The sequence below is a fragment of the Heterodontus francisci genome, chromosome 14 (genome assembly GCF_036365525.1).
Source record: "Heterodontus francisci isolate sHetFra1 chromosome 14, sHetFra1.hap1, whole genome shotgun sequence".
NCBI classification, from domain to species: Eukaryota; Metazoa; Chordata; class Chondrichthyes; order Heterodontiformes; family Heterodontidae; genus Heterodontus; species Heterodontus francisci.
The window spans coordinates 47,479,013-47,499,149 of record NC_090384.1 but is presented as its reverse complement, the minus strand read 5'-3'; the positions used below and the strand labels follow the sequence as shown (position 1 = coordinate 47,499,149).

At 43.2% G+C, this 20,137-nt stretch overlaps 1 protein-coding gene across 3 annotated transcripts in view; it reads left to right on the top strand.

Moving 5' to 3' along the window:
- The window catches only part of LOC137377025 (acyl-CoA (8-3)-desaturase-like), a 67,134-nt gene extending 55,257 nt beyond the window's left edge, over nucleotides 1-11,877 (top strand). For all 3 annotated transcript variants that reach the window (XM_068046172.1, XM_068046171.1, XM_068046173.1), the window contains 4 exons: nucleotides 2,822-2,918; nucleotides 5,040-5,119; nucleotides 6,012-6,137; nucleotides 8,962-11,877. In XM_068046172.1, coding sequence (XP_067902273.1) covers nucleotides 2,822-2,918; nucleotides 5,040-5,119; nucleotides 6,012-6,137; nucleotides 8,962-9,013 — 355 coding nt within the window. In that variant the 3' untranslated portion in view covers nucleotides 9,014-11,877. The remainder of the gene's footprint in view (nucleotides 1-2,821; nucleotides 2,919-5,039; nucleotides 5,120-6,011; nucleotides 6,138-8,961) is intronic.
- Nucleotides 11,878-20,137: the final 8,260 nt, after the last annotated feature.

The window sequence follows — 20,137 nt, the reverse complement described above, 5'->3', positions numbered from 1 at the left end:
TTTTAATCTCTCCTGCTCTCTGCCCTATCAAACACCTTCCCCTTTGTTCTCTCGCCCAACCCCCTCCCCTTCACTTGCTTAAAACCTAATTCTTTTCTAACCTTTGCCAACTCTCATGAAGGGTCACTGACTTGAAACGTTAACTCTGCTTCTCTCTCCACAGATGCTGCCGGACTTGCTGAGTATTTCCAGCACTTTTTGTTTTTATTTCAGATTTCCAGCATCTACATTATTTTGCTGTTATCTTCCTCTGGGTTGCTGGCTGCTCAAGTGTCCTCGGCAGCCTTGCTCCCTGCTCTTCTGCCCCTGCAATGCCAGGGTGCCAACCCTGTTCAAGCCCTGGGCACTGAGTGCCCACACTCTCTGCCACCTGTAAGCACCAAGGGCACCCACTTACCAAATGCCGCTGACCTTATGGGGCCAGGGAGATTCCCTGGAGCAGTCATGGTTGGCTCCCCACTCTGTACCTGTCTCCTTTCAACTGATTTGCAATAGCTCCTGAAACCCATGCGCCTCCTTCAAAATTCCACCCTGGCCCTCCAACAAGCTCTTAACAAGTTTTTAAGCTACTTTAATTGGCCTCACTTGGGAGATGGATGGGATTGCTGTCCCACCCTCTCCCTGTTCTGTTTAACATTGATGGCACCAGGAACAGCGGCGTTCTGAAACGGACCTGCCGGCCACTGCTGGTATTTTCGGGTTCCCCCTCCATTGTCTCCTATTCCAACCTCGGCGGGTGGGGGGAGGAGGTCTGAAAATGCACCCCAATAGCTTTGGTCTTCTCAATATTTAGTTAAAGGAAATTTCTACAGGATGTCGGACCAACACTGAGACAATTTAAAGACGATGACAGGGTCAAGAGAGGTGGTGGTGAGTTAGAGCTGGGTGTCATCAGCATACATGTGTTTTCAAATGATGTCACTGAGTCACAGCATATAGATGAGAAATTCACCATCAGACCACGTGCACCCATCCTTTGTAAATGCAACAAGGAAAAGTTGGTCCTAAGCAGAGATTAGCAGGATGTGACAAGTGGTGTTCCCCAATATCTGTACTGGGGCCTAACTTTCCACCATATAATCAATGACTTATTTTTATTTTTTCATGGGATGTGGGTGTTGCTGGCTAGGCCAGTACTCATTGCCCTTGAGAAGGTGGCGGTGAGCCACCTTCTTGAACCATTGCAGTCTGCCTGGTGTAGATACTCCCACTGTTGAGGAGGGAGTCCCCAGGTCCCCACTGACGATGAAGGAATGGTGATATATTTCCAAGTCAGGATAGTGTGTGACTTGGAGGGGAACTTGAAGGTGGTGCTGTTCCTATGTGCCTGTCGCTGTTGTCCTTCTAGGCAGTAGAGGTTGCAGGTGTGGGAGGTGCTGTCGAAGAAGCCTTGGGGAGTCGCTGCAGTGCACCTTGTAGATGATACACACTGCAGACATGGTGCACCGGTGGACAGTTGTATATCTAAGTTTGCAGATGACACTAAGTTAGGAGGCACAGTAAGTTATGTAGATGGCACCATGAAGTTACAAAAGGACACAGACCGAGTTGCCTAAAACTATGGTAGATAGTGTTCAATGTGGGGATGTGTGACATCATCCGAGACAAATTGGAATATTTCCTTAATCACAGAAAAAAGAATCTCAGAAAATTTATGGCACAGAAGGAGGCCATTTAGCCCATCGTGTCTGTGCCCAGAGACAAAGAGCTATCCAGTCAGTTACAGAGCACCAACAACCTCTGGGTAAAAGAACTTACTCAACTCCCCTCGAATCCTCTGCCAATTACTTTAAATTTATGACCCCTGGTTATTGACCTCTCTGCTAAGGGAAATAGGCCCTTCCTAGATACTCTATCTCAGCGCCTTATAATTATATACACCTCAATTAAATCTCCCCTCAGCCTCCTCTGTTGCAAAGAAAACAATCCCAGCTTATCCAATCTTTCCTCTTAGCTAAAGTTCTCCATTCATGATGAGTGATCAGGGACTGTGAAGAAGCTAAAGATTTTAGGAGTACACATACACAAATCAATAAAAGCTAATGGGCAGGTACAAAAAATCAGAAAAGCTAATGGAAAGTTGGCCTTTATTTTAAGGGGATTGGAATACAAAAGTGCAGTTGCACAAAACCTTGATCAGGTCACATCTGAAGCACTGCATCTCAGGAAAGATATATTGGTCTTTGGAAGGATGCAGTGCAGACTCACCAAATACCAGACTTAAATGATTAAATTATGATGACGGGTTGCATAAAATTGGTATGTATTCACTTGAGAGTTTAAATGGTTGAGGGATGATATAATCAGGGTCTTTAAAATGATTAGGGATTTGATAGGGTAAGATAGTATGCCTCTGATAAACTGTCATTCCGTGACATCATCTGAAAACACAGCGATAGGTTTCACATGTATGCTGATGACACCCAGTTCTAACACACCACCGCCTCTGATAAACAGAAAATGCTGGAAATACTGAACAGGACAGGCAATGTCAGTGGAGAGAGAAAAACAAAGTTAAAGTTTCAGATGATGATCTTTCGTCAGTACTGGAAAATGGGAGCAGTGGTTATGATTTGAAATTGTTGAATGCAGTGTTGAGGTTGTAATGTGCTGAACTGAAAGACGAGGTGCTGCTCCTCGAGCTTCCATTGAGCAATCTGAATGATTTGGGGCTTAGTGACAGCATCGCTGAAAGGATCCCATACTAGTGGGGTCTGTGTTTATGTTTTATTTCTGCCAAATTAAAGATTTTATTCTATAAATACTATGTGCGAGCACATTCCTCACCTCAGACAATTAATTCCATGGTTTCTATTTGCAGGTTTGTGGAAAGTAATTGGTTTGTGTGGGTAACACAGATGAATCACATTCCAATGATGATTGACCACGATCAGAAGGAGGACTGGCTGACCATGCAGGTGAGAGCCTAAATGTCACTGGACACTGGTCTAAGTGGGGAGTTCCTGTTAATTAGGAAACCTTTTCATATCCATTGCATGCAGTGTAAAAGCCCATAATACTGACTATACCAAAATGTAAAACATGATGAGACAAATCAAAAATCTAATTTGGGTTTTAAAAACATATCGATTGTGGAAGAAAGGAAAGGCTTAGAAAGATGAAGAGTTCTCGGTCTTTGGAATGAATGAATTAGTATTGGAGATAGTAGTATACTAGGACAGGGTATCTGAGCTTTTGTCTTCATGGTTCATGGACCACATAGATGTGGACCCTGGAGCCTCAGTGGCAGTTAAATCCAGGATCCCATTGATGTCCATATATCTGAAGTTGCTTATACAAGCAGATGTGGTGTTCTGATGTAGGAGTTATCCACCAGCGAGACAACAGCCCTAAAAACAACCTTGTGCAAACCTCTGGGGCACAAAAATCAAACTGGGAATAAGAAAGAGAACCACAGATTGTGCTGACTTCTGGGCTATGAGGGCTGAGCTGTCACAGCTTGCAGACTGCACATGACCCTGCAACTGGTTCACAGGTCACTTCAACTTCCAGATTGAGTATCAGCCTTCAGCAGTAGGTACTCTGGCTGGGTACTTCGTACAAAGGGCACACAGAGGTCAGTGTCCATCCTGTGTTATACTGAGAGTGGGGTACAGTTGATCCTGCAAATTTATGGCACAGATTGGGATACAAAGGGGTTTACTTTATTTGTATGCGGCTTTGGAACTTATGGTGAAGTTGAGTTTATCCCATGAATGTGAGAAGTAGATTCTGGAGATTATAAACTGGCCAGACAATTGAGGATGGGACCCCTGTTAGGGTGTGTACTGCTGTGTGGGGTAAAACTGCAGCGAGGAGACAGAGTGTGCGGGTGAGATATTTGGAGCTTCAGAACAAGGGAAGAAAATTGGGGGAAGGTCATGCACTGTTTCTACAGAAGATACGTAACATTTATGCAGTCATTGTACTTCTGACAGTATGAGTAGTTGCTCTCAAGTACTAGTCTCTCTGCTGAAACAGGATACAACCCAAATTGTGCACATTGGTTAATATTTGTAACCAAGTAGGACTAATGAATTCCCTTTTACCCACTCTGTAATATACAAGTATAGGAGCTGATACTAGGACAGATGTGAGCTGTACAATATCAGCTAGGTACTGTATTATTACCCAGTATATACTGTACTTATTGATCTCTATGGGTTGTCTCTACAATACCATAGGTCTGTACCAGTCAATCAAGTATATTTCACACAAACTATTACAATTAACAGAAATCTAACTATTTAATATCCTCCTGAGCTGTACCAGGGAACTATGGACAGAAGATTGGAAACTGTACCAGGAAATTAAGGAAATGCATGCCAGGCCCTGTACTGGTTAGGTTGAACTAAAAAAGGATGAGATTGCAGCTGTGGATATAAAGGGACAGCGAGACAGAGGCAGGGAATATGAGTGCAATGGTTTCAGTACCGGATTAGCAACCAGACGTCATGATTCCAAATTCCATTATGACCATTTGTGAAGTTAAGTTTAATTTGGTACTTTGTGTAATTTGTTGTAATTTGTGCACTGTCACCAGAAAACTGACCATAAAAGTTACTGGATTTTCATAAATAGAGCCTGCCACCTCGACCCAGACTGGCCTACATGTGACTGCAGTCACATTGCGTTAATTAGTGACAGCTTTGTGCTGTGGCTATCCCCACAAGAAACAGGATTAAGACTGTCCCAAATTTATTTCACATAGGATCCTTGCACCTGGTGACAAGAAACTTCCATCCTATTATCCTGGACTAGTTTCAACCCTAACACCACAGGTAAATGGTCTATTCCTAAGGATAGCTCTTATGTTGTTTTTTTTCTTCCTGCCATACATTAGTCTGCACATCTGCTGAAGAAAGGATACACAATGTGCCAGTGTGGTGGTGTAGGATATCCACCAGCGTAACGGCTGTAGTGGCTCAGCATCAAATTAGTAGTAGATGAGATTTTGCTATATTTATTCCCTGCATCCCAGAGCTCATGATGTTTGTAACCATAAATGGACCACTAGCCCTGTTTGTTTTCTCTTGCAGCTGCATGCCACTTGTAACGTCCATCAGTCCTTCTTCAACGACTGGTTCACAGGTCACCTCAACTTCCAGATTGAGCATCAGTGAGTATCAGCCTTCAGCAGTAGGTACTCTGGCTGGGTACTTTGTACAAAGGGCACACAGAGGGGCAGTGTCCAACCTGTGTTATACTGAGAGTGGGGTACAGTTGATCCTGCAAATTTATGGCACAGATTGGGATACAAAGGGGTTTCCTTTATTTGTATGGGGCTTTGGAACTTATGGTGAAGTAGAATTTATTCCAGGAATGTGAGAAGTAGATTCTGACGATTATACATTAGCCGGACAGTTTTTGAGGATGGGGCCCCTGTTAGGGTGTGTACTACTGTGTGGGGCGAAAGCTGACATGTGCATTTTATTGACTTATATTAGCAACTACCTTAAAAGAAAAAGAAAGACTTGCATTTATATAGCACCTTTCATGACCACCAGACACCCCAAGCACTTTACAGTCAATGAAGTACTTTTGAAGTGTAGTCACTGATGTAATTAAGAAATCAACTGTGTTTCCTTTGTGAACTCAGCAGGTGGAAGTGTTTGTATTGTGAGGGTTGGCTGTCAGCACTGACTGCATATGCTATAGTTCTTAATATGATAAGCAATTGTTGAGGTGTTGTATTATTAAGCCAGCTTAGCTGAGGAAATTTGTTTCTCACCAACTCCTTGCACAAACCAATGGCAAAGTGGCACTGAAGCTAGTAAGTAACAGAAAATAAAATAAATGTCAGTTATGTGATTTGAGTCAACAAGGGCTGAAATTCAACCTCGAAGGGAAGGCAAAATGGGGCAGTGACTTCAATGTAAAGAAAAATTAGACGGGGTGTATAACTTGCAGCTGATTCACTACCGCCCGTTTTGCACTCTCACTGAGATTGAATTTTACCCCAACGGTGTTTAATTTCTGTTCCATATCTGATTACTCTCTGTGTTTTACAGCCTGTTTCCCACCATGCCAAGACACAACTTCCACAAAGTGGCGCCACTGGTACGGTCACTCTGTGCCAAACATGGCCTGGAGTACCAGTCCAAGACTTTATTTACCGCCTTCGCAGACATAGTGCAGTAAGTACAGACTACGGAGTTGAACTAATAGCAGTACCAACAATTCTAAGCTGCAAATACCTCTTCCTGAATGCTCTGTATCTTTACTGCATTGAAGTCAAGACTCAGTGCACCGTCTCCAATGCTATTTCATTCATAGGATCCTAGAATTGTGGAACCCTCACTTACCTCAGGCTTTCCTTCCTGCTACAATCTTTTGAAATGTAGGCCATTTTCCTGGGTTTCTTAATCATGAAAGCTCTTGTTTTAATCTTTGGAGACACGGTGAAGTGATCAGAAATTCTGAAGGAACACTTGCCCCTGCTAGTTAGATTATTTAAACACTCCACAACTGGCCCTGTGTTTCTATTGAGAAAGCCAGATGAAGGGCTAAATCTAATAGCGCAGGCCAAAACCTGAGCCGAAGAGAGTAGAAATGAAGATGAGATAAATTATATAGGGATTAAGTGATGCTAAGATTGCATTTTAAAACCCTGTGGTGTGTGGAAGGAAATGAGGGCTGAGAGAGGTGAGGTCTGAGGGCTATGGGAAGTGATGACTGAGAGGTGAGAACTGAGGGAGGTTAGGACCGGGGCTGAGGGAGATTAACACTGAGGGAGGTGAGGAGTTCTACAGTTCGGAGATCCTGGAAAGAATGCATTTGAGTAGTAGGAGACTGCGCTTTGAGCCTTGATTTTGACACAGTGAGGAGGAAGAGTGTGTGGCATGGTCATAGTAAAAACAGGAAAGGTTGAGACAGATGTTAGATCATTCAAAGTGAGAGAGGATTGCCTGTCGGACAAGAAGCTATGTCCAGTCCAGAGAGTTGTATTATTAAAGCTGAAGCCACCACTGAGGTAACTCGGGCAGCTGCCTCTGAAATCGTTTCCTGTTCTGAGATATTGGGAAGACGGAAGAAAGGTTAAAAGCAAATCTTTATCACTAGAAAGTTTCTTTCATAATTCCTATCTTTATTAAGTGCCCATGTGGTGCTGCAGTCTAATAGCAAAGTAACAAAAACTGTGGCTGTCCATACTCATTGTGGGTAAGGAGGCATTTTTGTCTCAGTAGAAATTTGACCCTGTCCAAGGCCGTCAGAGTTCTGAGAGAAAAGAAGTGTTTGGTACCAATGAGGTAGCTTGATTTCTTGAAAACAGCTTTAATAATAGAATTTGTTTTAATGTAAGCCCATGTTGTGTTTAGTAGCATTTGAAGGAGCAGCACATTGTCCTGAGTCAGCTAATCTCAGCCAGAATCCCACCTCTCTGGAGTAGGGAGGTGTTCCTTATCACTAAACTGTAAATCACTATCCAGTGACTCTTACCTACAATCCACACATGCATTTTTCAGCAAGGTCAGGTATTGGATTGGCTGTGATGCCATCTACAGCCAAATAGGCAGCCACTGTTCACAGTCCGAGCTCTCGCATGAAAAATGGTCACTTGGCCAAAGTGTAGGAGGTGCCCAGGCCCCATAGACCCATATTCCAACAAGTGTCAGCATCTTAGTAACAGGAAAAGGGAAAAAGGGGTGCTCTGTAATGAGCTGTTGGAGCTTAGAGTTGGCTTTCTCTCCAGTGCACCATTACACCACTAAGAAGTTGTGCACTTCTTGGTGATTTCATAGAACTTAAAGCATAGTGTTATGACCCGGTGAGAAAGGGGTCTAGGGTTCTCTCTTGGCCTTCACCTGGTCTTACCGTAACAGGGTTTCATTTTAAACACACCGTGTTTTAGTTCCCCTTGGTGAATCCTTGTTCACTGCTTTCCGATTGTAAGGCAAAGAAACCAGCCAAACAGGTTTTCTTAGGTTTAAAGAAGAAAGGTTGAACTTGATTAAACTTAAACTCAAATTTGGTTAATGCCTATGGATACACGATGCGCCCCATGCTAGCATGCATACGCGATACACACGTGCAGATAGAGACAGAAAAGAGCAGAAGAAATAAAGTGGAAAAGTTTGAGGCAGTATCTGAAGATGGTTTTGGTTTCTGTTCTTCAAGCTCGCTGTAGAGTTCTTGAATGTAGGTAGGTCTTGCTTTTCGTTGGGGCCTAGTGTTCTTCTTAAACCTTATTCGCCGTAGGAGACTTTTCTCTCTTGTGGTTCATGTGTCTTCAATAGGTCCAGAGGCTTGTGAGAAAGAGATGGGAGCAGACAGGAGAGGTCTTCTCAGTCCAGGAGCAAACAGTCTCTCTCAAACTGTCTGTACAATTAAAAAGAAAACTCAGGTTTCCCAGCAGGTTAGTCATGTGACTAGCTGGTTTGACCACATCTGTTTGTGGATTCAGCCATCTTAGCAGTCATCCTGGAATGTGGGCTTCCTCACCTTCAATGTCTGGTGATCAAAGTCCATTGTGGGTTGAATGTGTCAGGGAATGGTCCTTTGTCTCCACAAGCACTGGCTGTTAGTATGTAAATGCTTTTCCAGCCACGGCTGATCTGTTTAACAAGTCATTTCCTCACTTCAATAGTTTAAAATCAATGTTCATATGACAAAATTAATATGCCTCTTTCTTGGCAGGTGGGGGTCTTCATGACAAAGAGAAAGGCCAATATTTGTTTGTTTATGCTCCTTCCTCCCAATCTTTTTACTTCATCCCACCCTATCGACATATCCCTCTATAACTTTCCCCTCATACTTATTTAGCTTTCCCTTAAATGCATCTTATATTATTTGTCTCAGCTACTCCATGAATTAGCACGTTTCACTTTCTGACCATTCTGAATAAAGAAGTTAACACCCGAAATGAGCAGAATAATGGGTTCTTGGAAAGTGATCATAATTAGCCAGCAGCTCATGGGGAGAGATACTCGCAATTTATATGTTGTTTGTGTTCTATTGCAGCTCCTTGAAAGACTCTGGGGAGCTCTGGTTGGATGCATACCTACACAAGTGATTGGTCACACCAAGCAACGAGCTACATACTCAAACTGCTGCCGCCTTGCAGATAGGAAAGAAAGAAGGTTCCTGAAGGAGCTGCTGCCATTTTGTACGCATTGTGCCAAGTGCTACATGAAGAAATGCCCAGTTGTTAATTCAACACATTGTTAACTCTGATGGGATACAATTAGGATTAAAGAAACTGAACTAATGCCAGTAAGAATCCAAACATGATTCTCTTCTTAACAGACAATACAGTTTGGGAATTTGTTTTGTGCTCATCTAGGGGTGCTAGTGCTGGGAAATTGAATATTTTCTATTCCAGTCACTCGGTGTCACCGCCAAGCACTGCCAGGTCAAGTATTATAGCATAGTTAGATGTGCAGTATAGCTTCCTTTACTCTGCCCCAGCAACGTTCCTCATCCACAGTCTCAGAAAAATGCTCCCTCATCCAAAACATACGAACGTATGAATTAGGAACAGGAGTAGGCCATTCGCCCCCTCAAGCCTGCTCTTCCATTTGATAAGATGGCTGATCTGATTGTGGCCTCAACTCTACTTTCTTGTCTCACCCCTATAACCTTTGACTCTCTTGTCAATCTAGAATTTGAACAAAAATATAACATGTTTCCATTTCCCACAGTCCCACTATTCGCATTGCCAGTTAGATGCTGCAGCTCAATGCTCTATGTGAACTGGTTTGAAACTTGCCAAACTCATTTGATGCAAGACCCCTACAGCCAGCAATGAGAAGATCCTTTCATCCCAAATCCCAGAGGTGCAGCATAGTGTTTTTAACCCACTGCAGCACCCACTTCTATTTTAAAGTTATAGCCCAATGATTACTGCTAGCAATGATACCAGACAGGCACTTAATTTCCCTATTTTACTGGAAGTATAATTCTGTTTGTTTTAAATTGGTTAGTGCCTCCACTAAAGGCAGACCGAGGAGCATCATAAAATGTTAAGTGCCTATCCACTAATAGCACAACTGTAATTTTTAGGCTTGAGTGATTTCTGGCTATGTGACCAATGATTGGTTGTGACAGACTAATCAATGGCTGCACGCACCAATAATAACCAAGGACTCTCCACCAATAACAACCTGCGGCTGTATGCTATATATATGCTAACTTATCAGTATTTCATGATGTGTGAAAATGAAATGCGGTTGTTACTGCTGTGAAACTTGTGCTGGCCGTTGAGAGCAAGGGGTAATCTAAGGTGGCTCAGGGTAGCCATTCTATATTTCCCATAGCATAGACCAGACATTCCAGTTTGGTGGGGGGAATGGGGAGGTGGTATCCAGTAGTTTAGAGAAATTCGAAACATTTACTGCCCTGTTTTCAATCACTGTGTTTAGAAAAGATTCTGCTTTTAGATCTATTATGCAGGCTCTTAAAAAAAAAAAGGTAGTAAAATCAATATACCATATGTAGTGTTAGTGCAGGAAAGGTTGTGTTATTTAATTTTTAAGTCAGGTTGTCGAATTCTTATTGAACTCCAGAGTTGATCTCATGAAGTCACCATTGGCCTTGTGTGACCACCCAATGTGCAACTGATCTGTACAGCACAGGAAAGCTCCTGGTTCAGTGCCTGGTCCAATCTGAGTCAGCTGATCCCAGTGGGATAACAGTGGGAGAGCTACAATTGGTCTCAATACTCCAATGTCAGGAAGGAGGAAAAACACAGGGTTCACACTTGTAATTACCAACTACTGACCCTTGTAGGAAAGCACATGTGTGGTTGTGGGATAGGGACTGGATTAGGCTCATCATGCAATTCCCCTATGGTTCGATAGTTTGCTAACATTCACTCTGTAGGTTCATAGAATAAATATGACCAGATAGTGTAGAGTGCAGGCAATATGCACCAATACCCTGTGAGAGTCAGCGCCGTCAACCTAAACAGTGATGGGCTGGCTGTTGGCTGTTGTAGTTCATTTCTAGTATGCACTCATTAGGAATGCATTTGCAGTTGATCACAGAGCACAATCTTTTGTACACCCACAGATCCATGTCCCCATGTTCACACATACCTTTGCACACGGATTCAGTCACAGGCACCCTGCCAGTCACCTTCACTACCAGAGCATGTTGTGAGGCCATCTCCAGTAAAAGGCCCATTTGCTTGCTGCAGGGCTGAGGGCTGCAGTGGTCAAGTGTTTTACCGAACTGGACAATTTTCTCCTTAACTGACCAAGCTGGCCCTTGCAGGGTTCAGTTTCACAGGTTCCAGCAGCACTTGTTCCTCCATAACCTCATTTAAATGGGTATTCTTTACAAGTGAACCTTGATAATGAATGGCAGCTGGTTACATGATGAATGCTGCCAGACAACATATGCAAACCAATGCTATTCAGGCCTGACAGTAAGGCAGGTGAGCTTTTGAATGGTGATCAGGAGTAGAAACTCTGTTTTTCACAGCCATGGCCCAGGAGACTGAAACCAACTGTAGCATCCACCTGCTGCCTCCTAGCTGAGATCGGCTAACTGACAACAGACTGGGGATTGAACCTTTGACACTCTGGCTTGTAAAGCTCAGTACCACAGCAGGCGGTGCATTTAATCATTGGGCCATCTGTTAATTCAGTGTTCTAACAGGTGTTGACACTATGGCCCTGGGTTTTCTGATCATAATTCTGATGGTAACCAACTAACTTTAAATGGGTTACTATCAATATTATGATCAGAAACCTAGACCTATAATTTCGAGGGCCCAATCAAATGATTAGAATTAGTTTGGTTGATGTGCTTTATTGTATTAATGTATCAAACTGAGTGAACCTAGGCTTGTGTAATGTTTTTCAGCCATTATCCAACATTTTTATGCTGAATAAAAGAGCAATTATACTTCAGTATCTGTGATAGATTACTCCAGCCATATCAATTTTGTACTGTCATTTGTGTGTATGTGTGTGTGCTTGTATATAAAACATTGTACCACACCCTATATTGATCATCCTATGCTTGTACTCCACTCATTTGACTTTAAATACAGAATTCAGCTATTCAGTGGATCAGTTTTTAAATCCGTTTTAGGTGTGGTACGGACTGTGCCCATTGGTCCCAGGTTTGATTCTCAGTCTGTGCTGAGTTCGATGTTCTCAACTGGGACAGCCGTTCATGTGTTACAGTGTACTTCCACACTCTTTAAAAGCATAATAGAATTACATTGAGTCTACAGCTCAGGAAGAGGCTATTTGGCCCAACTGGTGCAGACAAGCCTCCTCCCATCCCTCTGCATCCAACCCTATCAGCATATTCTTCCATTCTTTCCTGCCTTGTGTTTAGCTAGATTCACCTTAAATGCATCTATGCTATTCACCTCAACAACTACTTGTGGAGTTGTTACACATCCTTACCACTCCCTGGGTAAAGAAGTTTCTCCTGAATTCCCTTATTGGATATATTGATGACAATCTTCTATTATTGTCTCACAAGTGGAAATATCTCTACATGTACAGTATCAAGCACCTTCATAATCTTGAGGACCTCTATTAGATCACCCCTCAGTCTTTTCGAGAGAACAAGCTCCAGCCTGTTCAGTCTTTCCTGATACATAGGTTCTCTAAGCTCTGGTATCATCCCTGTGAATCTTATGTGCACCTCTCCAGTGTCTCAATATCCTTACTATAATCTTCTCTTCTTTGGCCTCCTTGTCTCGAGAGACAATGGGTAAGTGCCTGGAGGTGGTCAGTGGTTTGTGGAGCAGCGCCTGGAGTGGCTATAAAGGCCAATATTAGAGTGACAGACTCTTCTACAGGTGCTGCTAAGTCTCTTCGACTCGCCACACTTTAGCCCCGCCTTTATGGCTGCCCGCCAGCTCTGGCGATCACTGGCAACTGACTCCCACGACTTGTGATCAATGTCACAGGACTTCATGTTGCGTTTGCAGACGTCTTTAAAGCGGAGACATGGACGGCCGGTGGGTCTGATACCAGTGGTGAGCTCGCGGTACAATGTGTCTTTGGGGATCCTGCCATCTTCCATGCGGCTCACATGGCCAAGCTATCTCAAGTGCCGCTGACTCAGTAGTGTGTATAAGCTGGGGATGTTGGCCGCCTTGAGGACTTCTGTGTCGGAGATACGGTCCTGCCACCTGATGCCAAGGATTCTCCGGAGGCAGCAAAGATGGAATGAATTGAGACGTCGCTCTTGGCTGACATACGTTGTCCAGGCCTCGCTGCCATAGAGCAAGGTACTGAGGACACAGGCTTGATACACTTGGACTTTTGTGTTCCGTGTCAGTGCGCCATTTTCCCACACTCTCTTGGCCAGTCTGGACATAGCAGTGGAAGCCTTTCCCATGCGCTTGTTGATTTCTGCATCTAGAGACAGGTTACTGGTGATAGTTGAGCCTAGGTAGGTGAACTCTTGAACCACTTCCAGAGCGTGGTCGCCAATATCGATGGATGGAGCATTTCTGACGACCTGCCCCATGATGTTCGTTTTCTTGAGGCTGATGGTTAGGCCAAATTTGTTGCAGGCAGCCGTAAACCTGTCGATGAGACTCTGCAGACACTCTTCAGTGTGGAGGAAAATTCCTTCTGAAGACTTGAACACATGTGAGAGTAGCAGGGAGAAGAAAATCCCAAACAGTGTGGGTGCGAGAACACAGCCCTGTTTCACGCCACTCAGGATAGGAAAGGGGTCTGACTATAATAAGGAATCCAGAACTGTACACATACTCAAGTCTGGTCTAACCAAGGTTTGATACAAGTTTAATAGAACCTCTTCTTTTTAATTCTGTCTCTCTAGAAATGAACCCCAGTGCTGGTCTTGCTTTTTAAAATAAAATGCCTTAGTACTCTGTCGCTACTTTTAGTGATTTTGGTATCTGTACCCCTAGATCCCTTTGCTCCTCTACCCTATTTAGACTTATCTAAGCATTACATGGCCTCCTTATTCTTCCTATCAAAATGTAACACCTATACTAAAATTCATTCATCAATTACATGCCCATTCTACAAATTTATTAATGTCTTGTATTTGTCACAGCCTTCCTCAGTATTAACCATATCCCACAATTTGATGTGCAAATTTTGTAATTGTATTGCCAATTCGCAAATCCAAATTGTTGATGTAAATGGTGACAGCATCGATCCTTGTGGAACACCACTTCCCACCTTTGCTAATCTGAGTAGCTACCATTAACCCCCATACTCAGTTTTCTGTTCTGTAGCCAGCTTCCTATCCATTCTGCTACTTACCCCCAACTGCATGCACTGGCCTTAGTCATGAGTCTACCAAGAGATACCTTATCGTAGGCCTTTTAAAAATCCAAGTATAATCCACTACGTTGTCCTTGTCTACTCCTTTATGGTACCTCTTCAAATAATTCAATGGCCTGGATTTTGTATGGGTAATGATGGCAAAACTGTCCGTGTTCACTGACAAGACTCCACTTAAATTGTCAGCAACTTCTGGAGTCTGCACTTGCACAGGATGATGTGGAAATTCAGAAGTTGCTGTCAGTGAATCTACATTTCTTCAGAGGGTGGTACCCCCACCTAGACTGCAATCAAATTGGAAATCTATGAGTTGACAAGGACTTCCAGTCTTACACTGTTATCTCGCTGTAAAAAACCCTTGAAAAAACTTACACTTTGTTGAATGAGGTGCACCTTGGTTTTTAATGGCGTATGAAGTTCATTATTATTGCTGAACATCTTCACTGGCCCTGAAAGCTAATTTTATATTTGTGGAATGTCAAATTTCTCTATAATAAATTGCACATTTAAAAAAAAATGTTGAAGTTTGTTTATCTTTATTTTAGCTTCTTCCTTAATCCAATCATGATCATTTATTTCTCTATCTGAAAATTTAATTTAAAAGTGAAGATCCAACCCTATCAGCATATTCTTCCATTCCTTCCTGCCTTGTGTTTATCTAGGTGTGCTCTTAACCTCCTGGTTTGCTGGACTTGTTTTAAATATAGGAATCATATTACCTGTCTGCCAGTCCTCTGGCACTATTCTCTTTTTCAGTAAATTTTTATAAGTACGTAATAGTGCCTCTGCTATCTCTTCCCTAAATTTTAATACATGTGGATGCAATCCATCTGGACAAAGGGATTATCCTCTCTTAAATTTGATTAGTGTTTCAATTATCACCCACTTTTTATCTTTAATGTCTTCTATATCTTTTTTGATCTCATCAAGTATCTACTGCCACTTAGTGTCCACTTTGATACCCTGCACCTACCGAGTACACATATGTGCTCCCCACCCAGTGCCTAATGAAATCAATGGAAATGAAAATCTGACAGTTTCTATAAAGGGCCCCTGATTCTATAATGCAAGTTGAAAATCTACCCCATTACATCAGAGACCCACTTGCTGCCACTCAGTACTCACCCAGACACTCCACCCACTTGCTAGCCAGTACCCACCATGTCACTGCACCCACCCAAACACTCCACCCACCAGTACCCACCCTGACACACTCCACCCATCTAGTACCCACCCACTACCCACCCTGACACACTCCACCCACCCTGACACACTCCACCCACCCAGTACCCACCCTGACACACACTCCAACCACCCAATACCCACCCAGACACACACTCCAACCACCCAATACCCACCATGTCACTGCACCCACCCAGTGTCCATCCTAACACACCCCACCTACTCTGACATACTGCAACCCCCCCTTCCAATGACTGCCCACTCTGACACACTGCACTTACTCAGTATCCACTTTGATCCGCTTCACATGCTTGCTACCACTTAATGCCGACTCCTACACAATGCTGCAAGGACACTTGCCTGTTGCCACCCACTCTTGAGACACTGCACCCATCCAGCACCCATCTGCTGCCCTGATATACTGAACCATAGACATAGCCTAAAATAAAAACAAAATGCTGGAAATGCACAGCAGGTCTGGCAGCATCTGTGAAGAGAAAAACAGTTAATGTTTCAGGTCAATAACATTTCAGCATCTGCAGTATTTTGCTTCTGTCAACAACATAACCTGCTGCCCAATCTGGTAAAAAAGAAAGACATGTGCCTTTCAGGACCACAGGACATCTCAAGGCAGTTTACAGCCAATGAAGTACTTTTGGAGTGTAGTCACTGTTGTAATATAGGAAACATGGCTACCAATCTGCTCACAGCAAACTCCCACAAAAACATGATAAAGATCAGATTTGTTTTGTCAAGTTGACTGAGGGACAAATATTGGTCAGGACACTGGGGATAACTCCCCTACTCTTCTTCAAAACAGTGCCATGAGATCTTTTACATCCACCTGAGCAGGCAGATGGAGCCTCAATTAACATCTCTTCAAAACGACAAAACCTCCAACAGGTTCCTTGCTACCACACTCACTCAGGAGCTGCCTTGATGTCAAGGAAAGTTACTCTCACCTCATCAGTTCAGCTCTTTGTTCCATATTTGGACCAAGGTTGTAATGAGGACTTCAGCTGAGTGGTCCTGGTGGAACCCAAACTGTGCGTTGGTGAGCAGGTTATTATGTTAGTGCCACTTGATCGCACTAACAACAACACCTTCTATCACTTTGCTGATGATTGAGAGTTGATTGATAGTGTAGTAATTGGCCAAGTGGATTTGTCCTGCTTTTTGTAGACAGGACATAGCTGGGCAATTTTCCACAATGGCAGGTAGATGCTAGTGCTGTAGGTGTACCTGAGTGTTAGCATTGATTTTTGTGCTCAAGCACTGGAGTGGGACTAGAACCCAGAACCTTGTGATTTAGAGATAAGGGTGCTATCAACTGAGCCACAGCTGATAATAAATTGTATCAACAATACCTTTTGGAAGTGCAGTGCAGAATGACAAACCAATTGTGAACTGGTACAGGCTCACAACAGTAGCTGCAGAGATAATAACTGCTGCAGGGCTTCAGGAGCACATGAGAGAAGCCAAAAGAGATACATGTACTTAGATTAAACCCATTAAGAACTCACAATCATCATGATTCCCCATTTGTTTTAATAATATTGCAGATAACAATTCATTACTTTCTGATTACATGATCTTCTCTCATGTACTTCCCAATTTTGGTGGTGTCTGCATTGTGTGTCTTGGCCCTGTTCCGATGCAGCTACAACACTGGCATCTACCCAACAGTGTGGAAAATTGCCCAGGTATGTCCTGTGCACAAAAAGCGGGACAAATCCAATCCAGCCAATCACTACCCCATCAATCGGCTCTCAATCATGAGCAAAGTGATAGAAGATGCCGTCGACAGTGCTATCAAATGGCACTGACACAGGAATAATCTGCTCACCAATGCGCAGTTTGGGTTCTGCCAGGTCCACTCAGTTGAAGTCCTCATTACAAGCTTTGCCCAAACATGGAACTAAGAGCTGAATTTCAGAGCTGAGGTGAGAATAACTGCCCTTGACATCAAGGCAGCATTTGACTGAGTGTGGCATCAAGGAGCCCTAGCAAAATTGTAGTCAATGGGAATCAAGGGGAAAACTCTCCACTGGTTGGGTCATACCTAGCACAAAGGAAGATCTTTGTGGTTGATTGCTAATTTCAACGCGATGAGGAGGGATCTAGCCAGGGTAGAATGGAACTAAACACTAAAATTTGAGGTGGGGGAATAAGGGGATAAAACTGAGTACTTAGAATGGAACTAAAGACTGACAGGAAGAGCTGTATCGGAACAATGGGTTATCTGTAAGGAAGAGATGCTTCAGGTACAGGCTAGGGACATTCTAACAAGGGTGAAAGGTAGGGGAACCAATAACAGGGCTCCTTGGTTGACGAGGAAGATAGAGATTATGATGAAATGAAAAAAAGAGTGTATGATACATGTCAGGTGAACCCTTCAAGTGAGAATCAGGCCATATACAACTAGTTGAGGGAGAGGTAAAAAGGAGAATAAGACTAGCAAAGAGAGAATATGAGAGTAGAATGACAGTCAACATAAAAGGGAACTCAAAGATCTTCTCGCGGCATGCAAATATTAAGCAAGTAGTAAGAGGCGGAGTAGGGCCTAATAGGGACAAAGAGGGAAATATATGTTTATAGGCGCAGGGCAAGGCTAATATTCTTAATGAGTACTTTATATCAGTGTTCACTAAAGAAATGCAGGCTGACAAAATATCAGTAGAAGCGGAGAGAGTAGAGGCAATGGATAGGGTAAAAATTGAGAAGGGGGAGGTACTAAAAGGCTAGATATTCTTAGGGTAGATAAGTCACCGGTCCGAATGGCTTGCATCCCAGGTTGCTAAAGGAAGTGGGGATGGAGACAGCGGAAGGGTTTGCCATAATCTTCCAATCTTCCCTTGATACGGAGGAGGTGCCAGAGGATTGGAGAGTGGCAAATGTGACACCCTTATTCTATAAAGAGCAGTCCTAGCAACTACAGGCCAGTTAGTTTAACATCAGTGGTGCGTAGAAACACAGAAACATAGAAAATAGGAGCAGGAGTAGGCCATTCGGCCCTTTGAGCCTGCTCCGCCATTCATTATGATCATGGCTGATCATCCAACTCAGTAACCCGTTCCCGCTTTCTCCCCATATCCTTTGATCCCTTTCGCCCCAACAGCTATATCTAACTCCTTCTTGAAAACATACAATGTTTTGGCCTCAACTGCTTTCTGTGGTAATGAATTCCACAGGTTCACCACTCTCTGGGTGAAGTAATTTCTCCTCATCTCAGTCCTGAAAGGTTTACCCTGTATCTTTAGACTATGAGCCCTGATTCTGGACTCCCCCACCATCAGGAACATCCTTCCTGCATCTACCCTGTCAAGTCCTGTTAGAATTTTACAGGTTTCTATGAGATCCCCCCTCACTCTTCTGAACTCCAGCGAATATAATCCTAACCGACTCAATCGCTCCTCATACGTCAGTCCCGCCATCCCAGGAATCAGTCTGGTAAACCTTCGCTGCACTCCCCCTATAGCAAGAACATCCTTCCTCAGATAAGGAGACCAAAACTGCACACAATATTCCAGGTGTGACCTCACCAAGGCCCTGTATAATTGCAGCAAGACATCCCTGCTCCTATCCTCGAATTCTCTCGCTATCAAGGCCAACATACCATTTGTCTTTTTTACCGCCTGTTGCACCTGCATGCTTACCTTCAGCGACTGGTGTACGAAAACACCCAGGTCTCGTTGCATATTCCCCTCTCTCAGTTTATAGCCATGCAGATAATAATCTGCCTTCCTGTTTTTGCTACCAAAGTGGATAACCTCACATTTATCCACATTATACTGCATCTGCCATGCATTTGCCCACTCACTTAACTTGTCCAAATAACCCTGAAGCCTCTCTGAATCCTCCTCACAACTCACCCTCCCACTCAGTTTTGTGTCATCTGCAAATTTGGAGATATTACATTTAGTTGCCTCATCTAAATCATTAATATATATTGTGAATAGCTGGGATCCTAGCACCGACCCCTGCGGTACCCCACTAGTCACTGCCTGCCATTTGGAAAAAGACCCATTTATTCCTACTCTTTGTTTCCTGTCTGCCAACCAATTTTCTATCCATCGCAATCCACACTACCCCCAATCCCATGCGCTTTAATTTTACATGCTAATCTCTTATATGGGACTTTGTCGAAAGCCTTCTGAAAGTCCAAATAAGGTAAAGTTTTAGAAACAATTATCAGGGGAAAAACAATCAACAGGCACTTGGAGAGGTTTGAGTTAATTAAGGATAGTCAGCATGGATTTGTAAAAGGGAGATCATGCATGACCAATCTAATTGAAATTTTTGACGAAGTAACAGAGAAGCTTGATGAAGGGAATGCAGTGGATATGGTTTATGTGGATTTTAAGAAAGCGTTTGATAAGGTACCACTAAAAGGCTGGTTAACAAAATTGAGGTTCATGGAATAAGAGGGTCAGTATCCAATTGGATAAAAAAAACCTGGCTTAAGGACAGAAAACAATGAGCCGTGGTAAATGGTTGCTTTTCAGACTGGAGGATGGTAGACAGTGGTGTTCCCCAACGGTCAGTATGCTTTTTTTGCTATATATAAATGATTTGGATTTTGGAAATACAGAGTAGAATCTCAACATTTGCCAATGACACCAAAATCGGAGGTGTGGCAAACAGTGAGGATGATATGAACTGCTTGCAACAGGACATAAATAGGCTAGCAGAATGGGCAGACAGGTGGCAGAAGAAATTTAATA